At 37.7% G+C, this 14,631-nt stretch overlaps 1 protein-coding gene across 15 annotated transcripts in view; it reads right to left on the reverse strand.

Moving 5' to 3' along the window:
* The window catches only part of KANSL1L (KAT8 regulatory NSL complex subunit 1 like), a 67,446-nt gene that overhangs the window by 31,289 nt on the left and 21,526 nt on the right, over positions 1 to 14,631 (reverse strand). For 13 of the 15 annotated variants that reach the window (XR_008577798.1, XR_008577801.1, XR_008577803.1 and 10 more), the window contains 4 exons: positions 12,403 to 12,544; positions 8,374 to 8,571; positions 5,469 to 5,590; positions 556 to 751 (listed from right to left, as the gene is read on the reverse strand). Coding sequence is in view for 8 of the 15 variants with exons in the window: in XM_054830954.1 (XP_054686929.1) it covers positions 556 to 751; positions 5,469 to 5,590; positions 8,374 to 8,571; positions 12,403 to 12,544 (658 nt within the window). In the remaining 7 variants the exon portion in view is untranslated. The remainder of the gene's footprint in view (positions 1 to 555; positions 752 to 5,468; positions 5,591 to 8,373; positions 8,572 to 12,402; positions 12,545 to 14,631) is intronic. The other 2 variants (XM_054830956.1, XR_008577799.1) reach the window with 2 other exon arrangements.

Raw genomic sequence — 14,631 nt, forward strand, 5'->3', positions numbered from 1 at the left:
TCCCATTTAAAAATATTAATTCCTTTGTAATGCGGAAAATTTTAAGAGCTTTAAAGCATTCATAAAGTGTCATGAAAAAGGCAATGTAACTAATCAGGAACAGCAAAAACAGAAGCAAGATTAAGATATTGCAATTTAATTTCCTAGAAAATAATGTGTCACCAGCTGTGTAAACTTTCTTGTAGCTCAAACAAATACTCTGAAAACAAGCAGGCAGCTGATTTACACTGTAGCATGTTTCCTCAGCAGTAAAGCCTCCCAAGGAAGCTCTCAAGTTGTCTCTCAGACTGTACAAAGGCTTTAAAGATAGCCATATAACAAACTGATTTGATAACCAAGATTCTGAGCAATCTTTAATTTTTATGTTCAACTCATTAACTCTGAGCTCCTGCTGACACAGCTGGTATTCCCGCCACATATAGTATATGCTCCCTGAACGTAACAAATAACTAGCACAGCATGCACTATTGTTCTGACATACCAGACAAGACACATGCAGACTCTAGCAGCTGGACTCTTTGGTTTTGTCTCCTGAAGAGAGAGGCGAGGGCCTACCTGCTGATTCCAAGCACCGTGCATTCTGTAGAGTTTCCTCCTCTGGAAACTATGAAGCGGCCTTGTTCGGGCAGATGTGCTCACATTAGCCATGGAGAGAGATCTTAGTCTTGTCCTGTCTCTTCTTCTTTTCTTGATGTGCTGATGATCAAGCAACCAGCTGCTTGAAGAGGATACCTCTCTGTTGTCTGAAGCTCTGCCATTTCACAATTAATGGGGGGAGGAAATATGAAAAGTTAAATACACTTCACATGCACAGGCCAAGGTTTCATATACTGATTAGCATTAGCTATCTAAATCTGAGAGAATTTTATAAACACTGAAATGTTTTAGCACACTGTTTCAGAAAACCATGTATGTGCTTTGTTTGCTCATTGATTAATTCTATGTTGGGCCACAAAAGAAGTTTATCATTCTTGTTCACCCTTCTGCTTACGGAAACAAATGTCGAAATGAAGTTAAGCCCTCGACCATATAATGATTTTTTGTTTTTTCCAAATTCAAGAACTCTTTCTAACACTTGTGACACCTATGACTTTTAAGTTACAATTCATATTTCCCTACAAACTTACATTCCACTCAAGATAGCAGTCATGCTAACATAATGGAGACCTAGAGTCCTGCCCTAATACTTTCGAAATTTTCTAGTTTTGCTCAAGAACTGAAACTTAAGTAAAGCCTTACAAACCAGCGTCCATTCAGCGCATGGGTATCAAAATTAGGAACTCTGCACACTTAGTTTAACTAACACAAGGCCATTAAACTTCACTTCCAGGGATGCGCCAATAGAGCTCTCCAATAAAAGCCCAAGCCCAGCCTAGGGGAAGCTCTTGGTGAGGAGGGAAAGCCTAGCCTGCTTGTCTGTCTTTAACACCTAGAAGCTGATTAGACCCAGATAATTTGAAAGAACACAAGCTCAGCTTCAGTCACAACGTGACAGGGTCTACACGAACACATGTAAAGCTTCATTTTAACATTAAATCGCACTCTGACGTGCATTTCCCCAAGTCTATCCCTCTCAAATCCCCCTCAGTGTTATAGCATCATCCCTCCACAACCTTACCTACGTGCACACTTGCTGTACTCACATCCTTAGTCATACAGTAAGCAATTACAAAAGTGATGTGAGAACACAGGGCCAAGAGCAGTAGAAAACCCTATACGTATATGTATAACAACCTTGGATCACTGTCACCAATCTACAGCCTGTCTGCTCACCATAACAGGGAACACTACAAGGTAAGAATTCAAAACACCCTCCCATTTGGGTGGGAAGGACTCAATGGGAAGAATGCATTTCACTTTTATAGGTATCCTGATTTCATTTTGTTTCTGTAACAACATGTGCCTGCAAAGCTGAAGGATTGCTGCAAAACGCTCTTAAGTGTACATTTATTTTTACAATACTGAAGACCTTGACTGCAACTCTAAACTGGCTGTATACTGCAAGTATACGAGATATTTTGGCTTCGGTTCATAACAGGTCATCTATCTGCACAAATGATTATTTTCTCTTATGAACTTTATCTGGCAAGTCACAGTCTTATTAGTAAAGCTATACACACAAAAAAACATTAAGATTTATTTAATACAAGGCCGTTTATCAATCTTTTTTGACAAGCAGTATTCTTCTAACAGTACATTTTTATTAAATAGAAGTGCTTGTCACAAAAGTGTGATTAAACACCATCCCATGCTGTGCTCATGTGGTAATAAGGCTTTTACGGGCTCAAATTTGAGCTGTCCTTCTGACACATCAGAACAAGCCCAATAAGCAATACTGACTCAATGAAAAAATGTGCTAATTAAAAGAGGGATGGTACGAAGTATTTAAAGGAACATATTAGTAAATGCCAAGAAAGAGCCTCAAATACTGAAGCATGACATTCTTAATGCTAACACCTCATTTTTAAGGCTTGAGAAAGAAATACAATGTTTAAAGTTCATGCAAAAGATTTCTTAAAATACTTTCTCTGAATTCTCAGAAACTTTTTCTCTGTAATTATCTGTCTTGAAGTCAGACGGTGCCAAGTCTGACTTCTAGACTTCCACATACCTCCCCTCTTATATGACAGACAACTTGGGCAGGTAAATTAGAACAAAAAGCTCCTCAGTCTGGCTCCTCAACTTCTGTGATTCCCGCCTTTGTTCTGGTGGTCTGCCCAGGTCTCTGATAATCTCTCTTCTGTCTCTGCCAGCTGCTCTATTCACCCTCCTGTACCTTGCAGTAATTTTCAGAGGAAGCAAAGATCTCAGCTCTGTGGCTTGGAGCTCTAGTACACAGCAGTATGGTTTCCCTGCCACTTGTGTAAATAGGTTTCCCAGTCAAGGTTCAAGTTTATTCATTTATTTTGATGTTAGTTTGAGTGTTTTTCAAAATGTGATTCTACAGGAGTGGAGACGAACTATCACCAGATGCAAAATTCATGAATTTGCTGAAACACTCCTTTCAAAGCTCATAGGTTGGCCTTTCTTGCTCTGTAGCTTAGCTAAAGACCTTACTCACAGATACACAGATGCACAGCAAGCCATCAGACAGGCACTATCTGTACTGAAGCAATGAACTTCTTCATTCCCCTCTCCTGCTAAGACAGTGGTTATCACTAGCTTAGGGAACTGCTTCTATGAGCGCTTAACTTCATACAATGCATCCTGCTAATCTTGCCATCTAGATTCAATTGAGCAAAGAAAAGCTACATAGAAAAGCTACATAGAAAAAGGAAGCCACTAATGAAATCAGACCTTGACAAATGGCAATTCAAGGTTACCCACATTTAATCAACCAGGAACGATACACGCACCACCGCTTCCATTGGGAACAGCCCAAGTAACCAACCGTACTGCAACCCCATGATTACCAACCTCAAGGCATCTCAACTTAGACCTCCTTTAAACATGGACTATTGGATCTTTCATATCAAGAGCCTACAAATAACTTCAGTAATTTACTTAAGTAAAAATCACTATCATCCCTTTTTTTCCTTTTCAAAAACATCACTTTACTTTCCATTTGATTTTGATTTCTACTTTCTCAAGTATTTAATACAGAGTGAGCTCTAGAAAGAGCGAGGGGAGAAGCAGCCAAGAAATGAAGTTAACTGTAGTATGTAACTGTCTCAATTAATTGCACACAATACTACAACAACAAAATACCACAAAAAACTGAAACACACTCAAAAAAACAAGGAGTAGGAGGCAGTGAATTTCCCTGCAGGATTTTCATGATAACCACTTTATATCATGCTTAATTACCATTTTAATGAACAGTATTTATTTGCAGATTTCAAAACACTTCACAAGAAGCAAGAAAATAAAATTAACTATTTAACTGATTTTTAAGATGACATCTAGAAAGCTCTCAAGTCTCTCAGATTCCCTTCCAACACCTAACTCACCAACTCCAGTTTAGAGCTACAGCACTGAGAAAATCTTCCAAGTCTTCCCATTCTTCTTTGGGCTTTTATAGGTCATGAATAGAAAACAACCAGCCTTAGAGAGAGTGCTTGGTGAGCAAACAATTGTGCTGCTCATAAAATGGAAAGAGGACTGATTTTGGACAGTGTCTGATAAATCAGAAGAGAAGTGGCTTGAAGTTACAACATTAGAGTCCCTCATCATGAAGTCAACTTCACACACTCCTAAAAACATTTTTAAAAGCAGGAGCCCCTCCTCATGTGTTCTGTGAAAAAGTCACAGATTCAACAGCCTAAATTACTCTCTTCTTCCACACACTCATCTGTACTAGTAACTCCTATTTCAGGGCTATTTTTCTTCCAAAACTCAGAGGAATCTTCTGATTTTCCCCTACGTTATTTGTAAACAACTGATACGTCAGGAGCATGAATGCTACACAACAGAACCCCTTCAACCTTAAATTTAGAGCACAGTTGCACAATTGCTTTGGAACAGACGGCAGTTAAAGAAGCTGCCCATCCAAGCTGCTCATTATAATCTCTTTGTGGGAGGCTACAGCCTCTGCGGCAAAGCTGCTGAAACAGACGGTGTGGCCAGCTCTTCTTGGAGCTGGGAGCCAGGGAATTACGTTTTGCTGCAGACACTGCCATAAAACCCCAGCTCTAGTAGGAAACGCTTTCTTCATCCACCTGATCTTTGAATAACAGCAACCACTCCATCCTCAAAAATCAAACTACCAGTATCTCAGGAGAAATATCCTACATACCTAGGTCTTTTGTAAGACAGGACTGTAGTCAACTACCTTAATGCTGTTTTGAGACTAAAATACAGTACAGGCTGTAATCAAAGTCTTTGAATAAAAGATGGAATTACTGAGAAGTGTGGAGTAGTACTGAGAAGTACTTTTCTACAAGATTAATTTTGAGCTGCTACAATCACCCTGGAAGGTATATCCATCCAGAACAAAAGACCACAAATGGAAAAATATTATCTCCAAATTCCTGAAAAAGTATCTGGCAAAGATAAATTTGGCCTTGTATTGAAGACTGATATGCTTAAATTTCATGAAGCTGCCACAAAAAAACCCTAACACTGACCAATGCTGACACACAGGTGACATTGCTTATGTATTCAACTAATCTAGTAAAGTCTAGTTCATCATTTTTCCAGAAATAAAGTTGTACTCATGATGACCAAATGCATTAAGTCTGAAATAATCAGAAGTAGTGTGTTACTTACTGTCTCCCCTCACTACTTCACAGATATATTCATCTTCCCATTACTTAAATGTACTCACAGTGACTGCATACTTTTATGATGTCTTTAAGGACAAAACAAACCCCTACTACTTTCAACCTTATAAGCAAGACTTGACTTCTCTTGAAGCTTGCAGAAAGCAGCTCTCTCTTCCTGATTTACTACTGTAATATTAACAATTCCATCTACATAACCTTACCAAAAGTTATTCCCAAAAAAATTGCTACCATACTGTCACCTACCTGAAGGAGATGCCATTGACCAGCTGTCTGTGCCTACAGGTCCTGGATGAAAGAGATGAAGAAGCTGGAGACAGATTGAGTGGAGCAATTAGGCTGCTGATGATTTCACTCAGTTGAGCGCTCTGGAAAAAAATTAAAAAAAAAAATAAAAGGTAGTCAGACTTTTATGCAGACTCAACAGCTCAAAGGTCCTAGATTTTTGTTGTTTTCCTACTTAAGATTCCAGTTGCATACATCATGGAATAATCATATTTAGTTTCTTCTTGTGAATAATCAAGTGTGGCATGTTTTTTCTTTCACAATTATTATGTTCAACTATACAAAAAAAACCCCAACCCATAAAACAACAAAAACCCAACACAACCCTGAACAACCAGCCAAGGACATTGTTTATACATTTGAGTAAGTAGTACACAAAACACATTAGTGATCTTAGTATTTTAACCAAAGCTTTTAAAAAGGCAAAAGAAACCAGAACACTTCACCGCTGATGTTACAACAGCTGCAGCTAACTGGCCATTCAACAAGCATTTCAATAGGAAAAAAAAAAAGTCTGCTATCTACTCGTCGTACATTTTGTTCACTCAAAGTATTTTTCTTGTTAAAAGAATCCTCTTCATTGCTCACTGTAGTTTGACAAAGGTATTGTCATAAAAGGAAGTGTAACTACAGGAGGACTATTGTAACTACAGACAGAATGGCTAAAATCTCCTGGAATCTGCAAAAATAGCAACAAGAAGCCCTCACCCCACCAAACCCCAGACTTTCAGAACTGCCCCAAAACAAATGCAGCTAAGTTGTTAAGACTAAGAATTACTCCTTATATAGCAATGAATTGTGGACTGACTCCAGATAACATTTCACAATGATTTTTTTGTTTCAAATGTCAAACCTTAAAGGCTATTCTGACAATAAACGTAGCTTTCTTAGAGGAAACTGTGCGCTGCACACTAAACAGAAATTAAATGTGTCTGAAATGCCATACTTTTGTTTTTACACCTTTACATTATTTTGTAGGATTTTCATTCAGAACTTAGATTGTTTAAAACAAGAATTGCTAAAGGTTACCCAGGAAGTTTTCTTTACATTTTGAGGCACTACCATTTATGCAGAAAGAGACAGAAAAACTTATTTTCCATTTTATTACAACTCACGTCTTTTCTGTTCATGCTTAAGTGATGCAGTCGGGTAAAAATTTCATATCAGAATAAAATAATCAGGGATGGATTTTAAAGCACAGAAATAGCAAGTCAGTTACAAAAGGTCTGGACAAAGCAAACAAGATGCCAGTAAAATATTTAGCAGATTGATTTAAAAATCTCAGCAGAATTCAATCTGTAAGGAGCAAAGTCTCTACTGAATATAAAAGAACCGAAACAATGGCAGACTTCCAAAACACAAGGAAAAACATACATGGTTTTAAAACATTGCATAGCTATGAAAAGAACTTGAAAGCAGTATTAACAAAAATTGCCAGGCTCAGTCACTTTGTATTCTTTATGAATTTTTTGTGTTCACAAGTAAAATTATTTATTTTTAACAAAGAAATACTTTAACATAGGGCTGAAGAATTCTGTGGGAATATCTGTGGATGTACTTCAGCCTACAGCATTGTTACTCCTGATACTGAATGAGAAGAAACTCAGACTTTCAGAGTTAAGGTTGATTTACAGAACTAATAGTAAAAAACGTAATCAAAACCCAAAGGTTTTTGTGGTATAAAGGGAAGAAATCTGATGTAATCTGTGATACATGTTAAATGAAGAACACCTTTACTTCCAAGTAATTTTCAGATCACCCAAGTTCTTGAACCTCTGTTTGTAGATACTTAAGGACCAGGAAACACGCTACTAATCCTTTAATTGTCAAATGTCTTACTGAAAACTGTGTTTAATTCTCCAAGTAATCACTTCAAGAGGGGACATTCACCACATTCTAAAAATGCTCTTTGGTCTACCCTGTGCAATTGCCAGCACTGCGCATATAAATTTCCTGTTTCACTGCTTCCTCACTCCTGTCTGTTGTGGATAAGATCTATGAAACAGGGGAAGCATTTTAAGAACAGGAAAGTATGACTATCAAATAAGAAAAATTGGCACAGAGATTCAGGAACAGGCATTAGTACCTAAAGCTACTTTTACCCCATTTTAAAAAAGTGTATATGACCAAGAATTTATGTACAGCAGCAGAGCAACATATTAATGCACCATACTGGCTTCGTCAGGTTTGCTTTACGCTGTGTATATTCATTCTGAAAACAAATTTCCTGTATCTCCTTCAGCAATGTGATCCTACCACATTCTTTATGTACTTTCTAGCAAAAGAAAACCCTGCTGGAGTCTATATCGTATTTCCTGGAATTAACCTTGGAAATGACTGTTTTGAACACCATGAACCGAAACTCCACTCACAGCTACGCCTACACTATGCCTGTTAAGTACCTGGAATTCCTCAGCTCTGAACTGGAGTCCTATGACACTTGAAAAGGCAGACCAACAATTAAATTCTGTTGGGGCTGGTTTTTTTTTTTTTTTTTGTTTCAAGTACAACATACCTCCATCTTCAGCTGTACTCTTTCATCTCACATAAGTATTTCCTGAAACAATCTGTGGCAACACTACATTGAACCTAACTATAAAGGAGAGGCAGGTTTGTGGATAGCTATTAGAAGCTGTGATGTGGCCACTTTGATGGAAACAAAGCGGTAACACCGATACGTCAGAAATAAAAGGTTAATTTGTAAACCTGGTGTACAATGCAGTTATTTAAGCCCTTCAATTCATCAGCACCCACTCTTGGGACTGGGAAATATCTTCCTTTTTGGAAGCCATCACCATGGAACCTACCCTATTTATGAAGTAAATCATTTGGCTCCATTGACGTTTCAGTTCTTATTTTACTTTACCTGTTTTTCTATGTTTCGTAAAAGCAGGGTAGGACTGCTGGGTGACATTTCAAAGTCATGCTCCGGCAAAGAATCCTGTCTCTCAATGGCAGCTTGCGAATTCCCTGTGGCGTTTAATAAAGCTTCTTGGTCTGTCAATTGTATTTGCTTCTTCAAAATGTCTTTTGGAAATGGGAATTCTTCTAAGATCACCATCCCCTAGACAACAGCAATTGAACACAGTTGGTTGACAACGGATTAACCCTCCTAAATAATTTTTAAGGGGCGGTCAAACCTGGCACATCCCCCTTCAATCCTCCCAGCAACTCTTTGGAGCACTTAAGCTAGATTTTAAATACACTTAACGGCTAGAATATGGAAATAGTAGGTATTTTCATTAATGAAAAGCTGCACCATTTATGCTACTCCTTATAACAGCAATCACTCTAGTGTTGTATCACTGCTTAAACATCTGTGCCAAAATTCAAATCAGAAATTCATACTTATTAGAGCAACTATATGATCATTTACCTGCTGATTTAAGAAGAGGTTTTAGTGTAAGAAACAACCACCCTTTGATTTGAAGTTGGTTATACTCTTTGCAGCCAATAAATTTTGTGGAGGCATTTTAAAGAGCTCTATTTTTCTTATTCCTATCCGTGTTCTAAGCAAAACATCAAGGCTGTTATTTTTTATGTAACAGAGATGTATACAATTCAAAACAAAAGCATTTTACACTTGGATAATTGCTTTTTTTAAGGTGAGCATTTTTAGGGTTTTATAATTACAGAGGTAACTATCCAAAATATTCTAGCAAACTCTTTGCTTTTCAAGACAATCTGCACAAATGTGGCATCAGATGTGGTCTGTTGTCTAGAATGCCACCTAATAAGATAAATTAACTTCATATGGTAGAGAAATAATAGAGTTTCATAAATGGAACTAGGAAAAGAATACCCCCTTTGTATTTTCCATATGACAGATTAGAAAAATAAAAGTGTCAAATACAATCCTAGGTAATACCTCAGTTGGTTTGTTTATAACAACTTAAAAAGTTTAAAAAATAATAAGCAAAAATAACTTTGTAACAGTCAACAACAGCTCCTCAAACAGTCCCTTAATTTGTCATTATCTTGAGTAAATAAATTTAATACTCAGAAAAGGCTATCAAACCTCTACAGGCTTTTTCTAAAGAGAAAGGGAAAGAACTTAACACTTGCTTTTAAGTACTGACTGTTACTCAAATATCAAGCAGATACTGAAAGAATGGGACCATTCAATTACACTGCCTCATTTTTTTCTTTCTAGTGATAATATTCCACTAAAACCAAGGAAGATTGTCATCATGTGAACACAAGAAACCCCTATATTATTTCTTTAAGCAAGACAGACTTCACCTAGGTTGTGCTGTGGAAAATTATGATCCTGTAGTTTTACTCACACCTTGACTCCTGCCTCAGCAGCCACTTGCCCTAAAACATGAAAGCAAGTCTCAAATAGACTTCAAAGGGGAGACTAGGAGAAAACGTGAAATTGTCCTGCTCTCATTGTGTCTCTCATTCCCCTGTTTGAGTTATAAATCCAAAGCTGAGAACAAAGACATTCTCTAGAAACAAATGTAGGTGCTTGAAAACTTGCTTTAGTGCCCAAAAGGGGCACAGAGATTCTGAATTTCCATCAGGTCAACACTAGATTTTCCACATTCCTTATCACAGTAGCCCATCATCTGCATTTTTCCATTTACAGCAGATGGAAATGAATCCAGACAGTATCATACTACAATTTGTAGACCAACAGCAGTTACAAAGCAAGCAGTATGTTCAAGGAGATTCAAGTATAGATCTAATTTTTGTGTGCCACAACAGGAGGACAAGCTAGCTCAACAGCTTTACACTCTCAGAATTTAGAATCTTTAGACCTTTTCAGTAAAAGAATCATAGGTCATGACTACTGAGAGAACAAAAAAAGTAACTCACAGAAGTCTAAAACACAAATTCTGAAGGCAGAGGAATAGGAAGACACACAGGAAAAGTGGTAAAGAGGGGGACACCCTGCCCACTTACACTGGAATTTTATTTTTTTAAGCTACAGAATCCTGTTGACCAGGCACGGAAATAGGAAATCAGAAAAGGAAGGAGAAAATTGCTAGACTGTATGAAAAGGGAGAGATGGAATAGGCACAGAAGAAAAGAGAAAGAGCAAAGAATTACAAGACTAATGCTGACTATATAGGAATTACAAATTAAATGGGTTACGATCAGTAGGTTTTGGCAATGAACTCCTCCTCTCCCCTCTTTAAATGGAATTGTTTTGTTTTGCAGATATACGTTTTTTTAAAAGGAAGGACTCTCAAAGATTCAGAGCTGCTACTTCTGTGTGCATAGAGATGGAGAAGAGACAATGTAGTAGGCCAGGAAACTGCCCACAAGTTAACCATCTCCCTCCCTAATGCGTTATGTTGTTAGAGGAGTGGCGTTTTGCTTGAAATCATTGTTCACTGGCTATGAATCACATATTTTTCCACTCAAAACACATGAAAAACACTCTGAAACGATTAAACACAGCATACAAATTCTAATGATATTGTGTAACTACTTTGCAGTCACCAAATGAAAACAAAGAGCTCTTCTATCAGCCCACGTATCCTTCCTTAGCTGCTGCACTGGTGTACTACAAACAAATAGGCCAAAAAAATCACAGCCGAAGAAAATACATGTCTACCTTCACTATGGAACACAATGCCAAATACTGAATACCACAGCTGGTAAAAGGGGCATGAAGTTTGCAAAAAGGAATGTCACTAAAGATCTCCACCAGGAAGATGACTAGGCTCCAAGCCAACATACCACCTAATGCGAAGAAAATGCATGACTAAAAGAACGTTCTTTCTCTCATTTCTCTGTTATTTCCCTGTCTTCTGCAGCTCATGAGACCTGTGCCACCCTAAAGGCTGATAGCTTTTGGGTGTAACAGTGTGCATGTACCTGCTATTCAGGACAACACTAAAATACCTTCACCAAAATACAAAATCTCCTTTCACTCCTGTGGGCACAGAGGCAGGACAGACCCTGAAACAAAGGCTCTTCAATTATTTAAAAAAAAAATCCCACAAAACTGACTCAGAAAAAGTTGTGAGCAGGAGAGACAAAGTTGGATATGAAAAGAAGGGCTCTGAGGGCAAAAGGAGAAGAGGGAATAATTTTTCTTTATGTGATCAGAGGAAAACACTCTCTGGGGTGATCTCCCTCTCCTTTTAAACTCCCTCTAAGTCTCATGTTCAGCCACATAAAGTTTAAAGCATCTTCTGGCTCCTCTCCGTCTGTGCTTATCTGACCCAAGCATAGATCAGACAACCTACATGAGGCTCATCAATGCAGAGTTAGAGAGCCCTCTAAAACCCCTCCCTATCACACCACCAGAATTACCATAGGTTTTGGCTTCTTGCACATGAGAATGACCTGGGGAACCCATTAAATTGATAGATAGATTATTAATGTTTTAGGAATGTGACTTTCCCACTGTCTAGCCAGTTCGATTTACAAAAACTAGCACATGAGTTACACACATTGGAATTTTAGTAATAATTAATCCTTGACCTGTTCAAAGTGCTGTACAAACATTAACTAGCTAATCCTCAGAATAAACATGCACTGTAAATAACAAAAAAACCCACCCTGAAACCCCACAACACAAAAATGAATAACCAACCACCCCTCCTGAAAACCAAATCTTGCCTCTACTACAGAGGGAAAAACTAGTGTGATAAATACGGTACCTTGTGCTGGGCCCCTGAAAGTCCCTAACAAAGTCCCTATCACAGATAGGAAAGTAACAGTTCCCGACTCCCAGTCCTGTACTGGTGACTCTAGGGTACAATGCTTTTTAGCTCCTAATGTCTTTCTCATTAACCTTTGCATGCAATAGCCTGCATGGATACAAGCATTCTAGGACAAAACAAACAACAAGAGCAACAAGGAACCAAATAAATATTACAAGAAACACTGTCAAAAGATTATTTTAAAAGCCCACTTATGAGCTTACAGACAATACCTTGGTGGCACGTATCTGCCTGTGAAGGTCAGTTAGTTGTTGGATTTTGTATTCTAGTTCTGAAATCTGGGCTTGAAGCCACGTCCAACGGCTGCCAATTCTAGCTCTGTCTGCAAGCCACTTCCATTCAGAAGTATAGCTGCTGTGAAGACAAAATACTGGTTAGTCCAAAAATAAAGATAACCGCATTTGCACAAGAACATTTTTGACAGCTGCTCTGCCTCATGTTGCAAGCATCTTTGTTACTTTCAGAAGATATCTGATTATACCCATCCAGTTTCACATCAGCTTATTTCTGCAACTACAGAACTTGCCCAAACCAGTACAATCAACGTTCACTGGCTATTCCCAGGCTAAGCTAGTTTTCTGTTCTGTATTATAAATCCCGGAGCTGGAGAAACTACCAAACTATATCAGTTAATGCAGATTACAGATTTGCAAAGAATTCCAGTAACTCCACCAGCAAGAATCCTAATTCTTACACCACATTTCCTCCCACAAGCTTTCACAAATATCGTTTGCTAACAACTGGAATCTAATAAAACATCATCCAGCAATGACCAGCTAGATATCAAGTCCCAAAAAACCAACTAAGTAGTTTAGATTTCTTTTATTTGAGCAATTTTATAAATCTAGCTGTGTCAGTATAGCATAGTTAGGTCACTCGTACTGCTCTTTAAAAATAGGTGTATTTTATAACAAAAAAGATATGACTCTCAGTACCTGACATTGTGATTAGCTTAACTTGATTATGCTAAATTCATCACTGGTAGCAGCAAACTTTACTCAACTTACATATTAAATAAATGAATGATGTAATGGTACCAAATCAACAAATAATCTTAATATCCAGTAAGTTTAAGCAACAGAGACAACACAATGCAATATTTTAGTATGCAACTTCCACTAGTATCCTACCATTAACTGAGTTTATTTAAAGAAAATGACTGCTGGTTTTTTCCCACTAAAGTTGTCAAGCAGTTTGCCACAGCTAACTTGAAAGAACTGTAAAAACAAAATCAAACATCTGCTAGAAAAGAAGTAGTTTTACTCAAGTTATTGGGATAACTATTGGACCTAAATCCTGCATGACACTGTAGTATCACAAAAGATACAAGAAAAAGCAGATGCCAGTGAATTGGCATAGGAACATTACACAAACGCAATTGTTTAATGCAGAATTTTGCGTCAACTACCTTAACAATGAAAGAAAGGTAATACATCACTCTGCAGAAGATGCTAGGCACTTCCTGGCAGGAGCAGAGAATCACCAAATTTGAGAATTCTAATATTTTCAGAGCAAAGATTATAAAGCGTAATTCAAAATCGCAGAACTTTAAGTCTACTTTAGCCATCACAAATAGGAAGAATAGACACAGTGTCCAGTAAGTTACCTCTAAAATTCATAATTTCCTCCTTTTTAACGTAAATTATCTGCCCACATAACTTATAACCAGCTTAAACTCTCTCCTACAGACAAAATGAACATATGAAATTAGACAGGAGATTGAAATGTCCTGTTTAAATCCAGATTCCACGTGCAAGCAAAGTGGATTACCATCAAAAAGAAACTCAAAGAACTCTATAAATATATAGCATAATAAATTATTTACACTTTATATATTTTATTAGTGATTTTGTCCTAGGGAAAAAGGCATATGAAGTAATCTTGTGAATATCCATTTTTCTGACAAGCCCTTCTTATTTCTCTGTGTTTTCCCTTTATCACCAGCACACAGTAAATAGCCCTGGCTATTTATGCTTTAACCAGGTCTTGTCGCCAAGAACTTCTCTGGGACTGACAGCTTTTGCACATTTGTGCTTCTGGAAGTCATAAAACATAGTTTGCAGGGAAAGGCGGGGAACCGAATTCCAGGTTGGCCCAAATCAGAGTTCAGTTAAATAACATATTCACACAAGCGTGGTAGTAGCTGGAATAGGATTTGTCTCAGGACCCTGGGATGGCAAAAAGCTAGTCCTAAGTAAGAGCTGCTTAATTAGGCTGTAACAAATCCCTTAGTTAATTGTTTTAACAAAAAAGTTAAATAGGAATAAAGAGCATAACTGAGAAAAACCCAACAGGAGTGTTGAGATGCTTATTCCTATTCCTTTCTCAGAAGACAAATGAACAAACAACAAACCCCCACAAACCAGGACGTTATAACAAGAAAGCAAATCACACTGACAGAATTACCTCCCAAACTAGATGCAACAGTTTGGGGAGAAAGG

The sequence above is a fragment of the Grus americana genome, chromosome 6 (genome assembly GCF_028858705.1).
Source record: "Grus americana isolate bGruAme1 chromosome 6, bGruAme1.mat, whole genome shotgun sequence".
NCBI lineage: Eukaryota > Metazoa > Chordata > Aves > Gruiformes > Gruidae > Grus > Grus americana.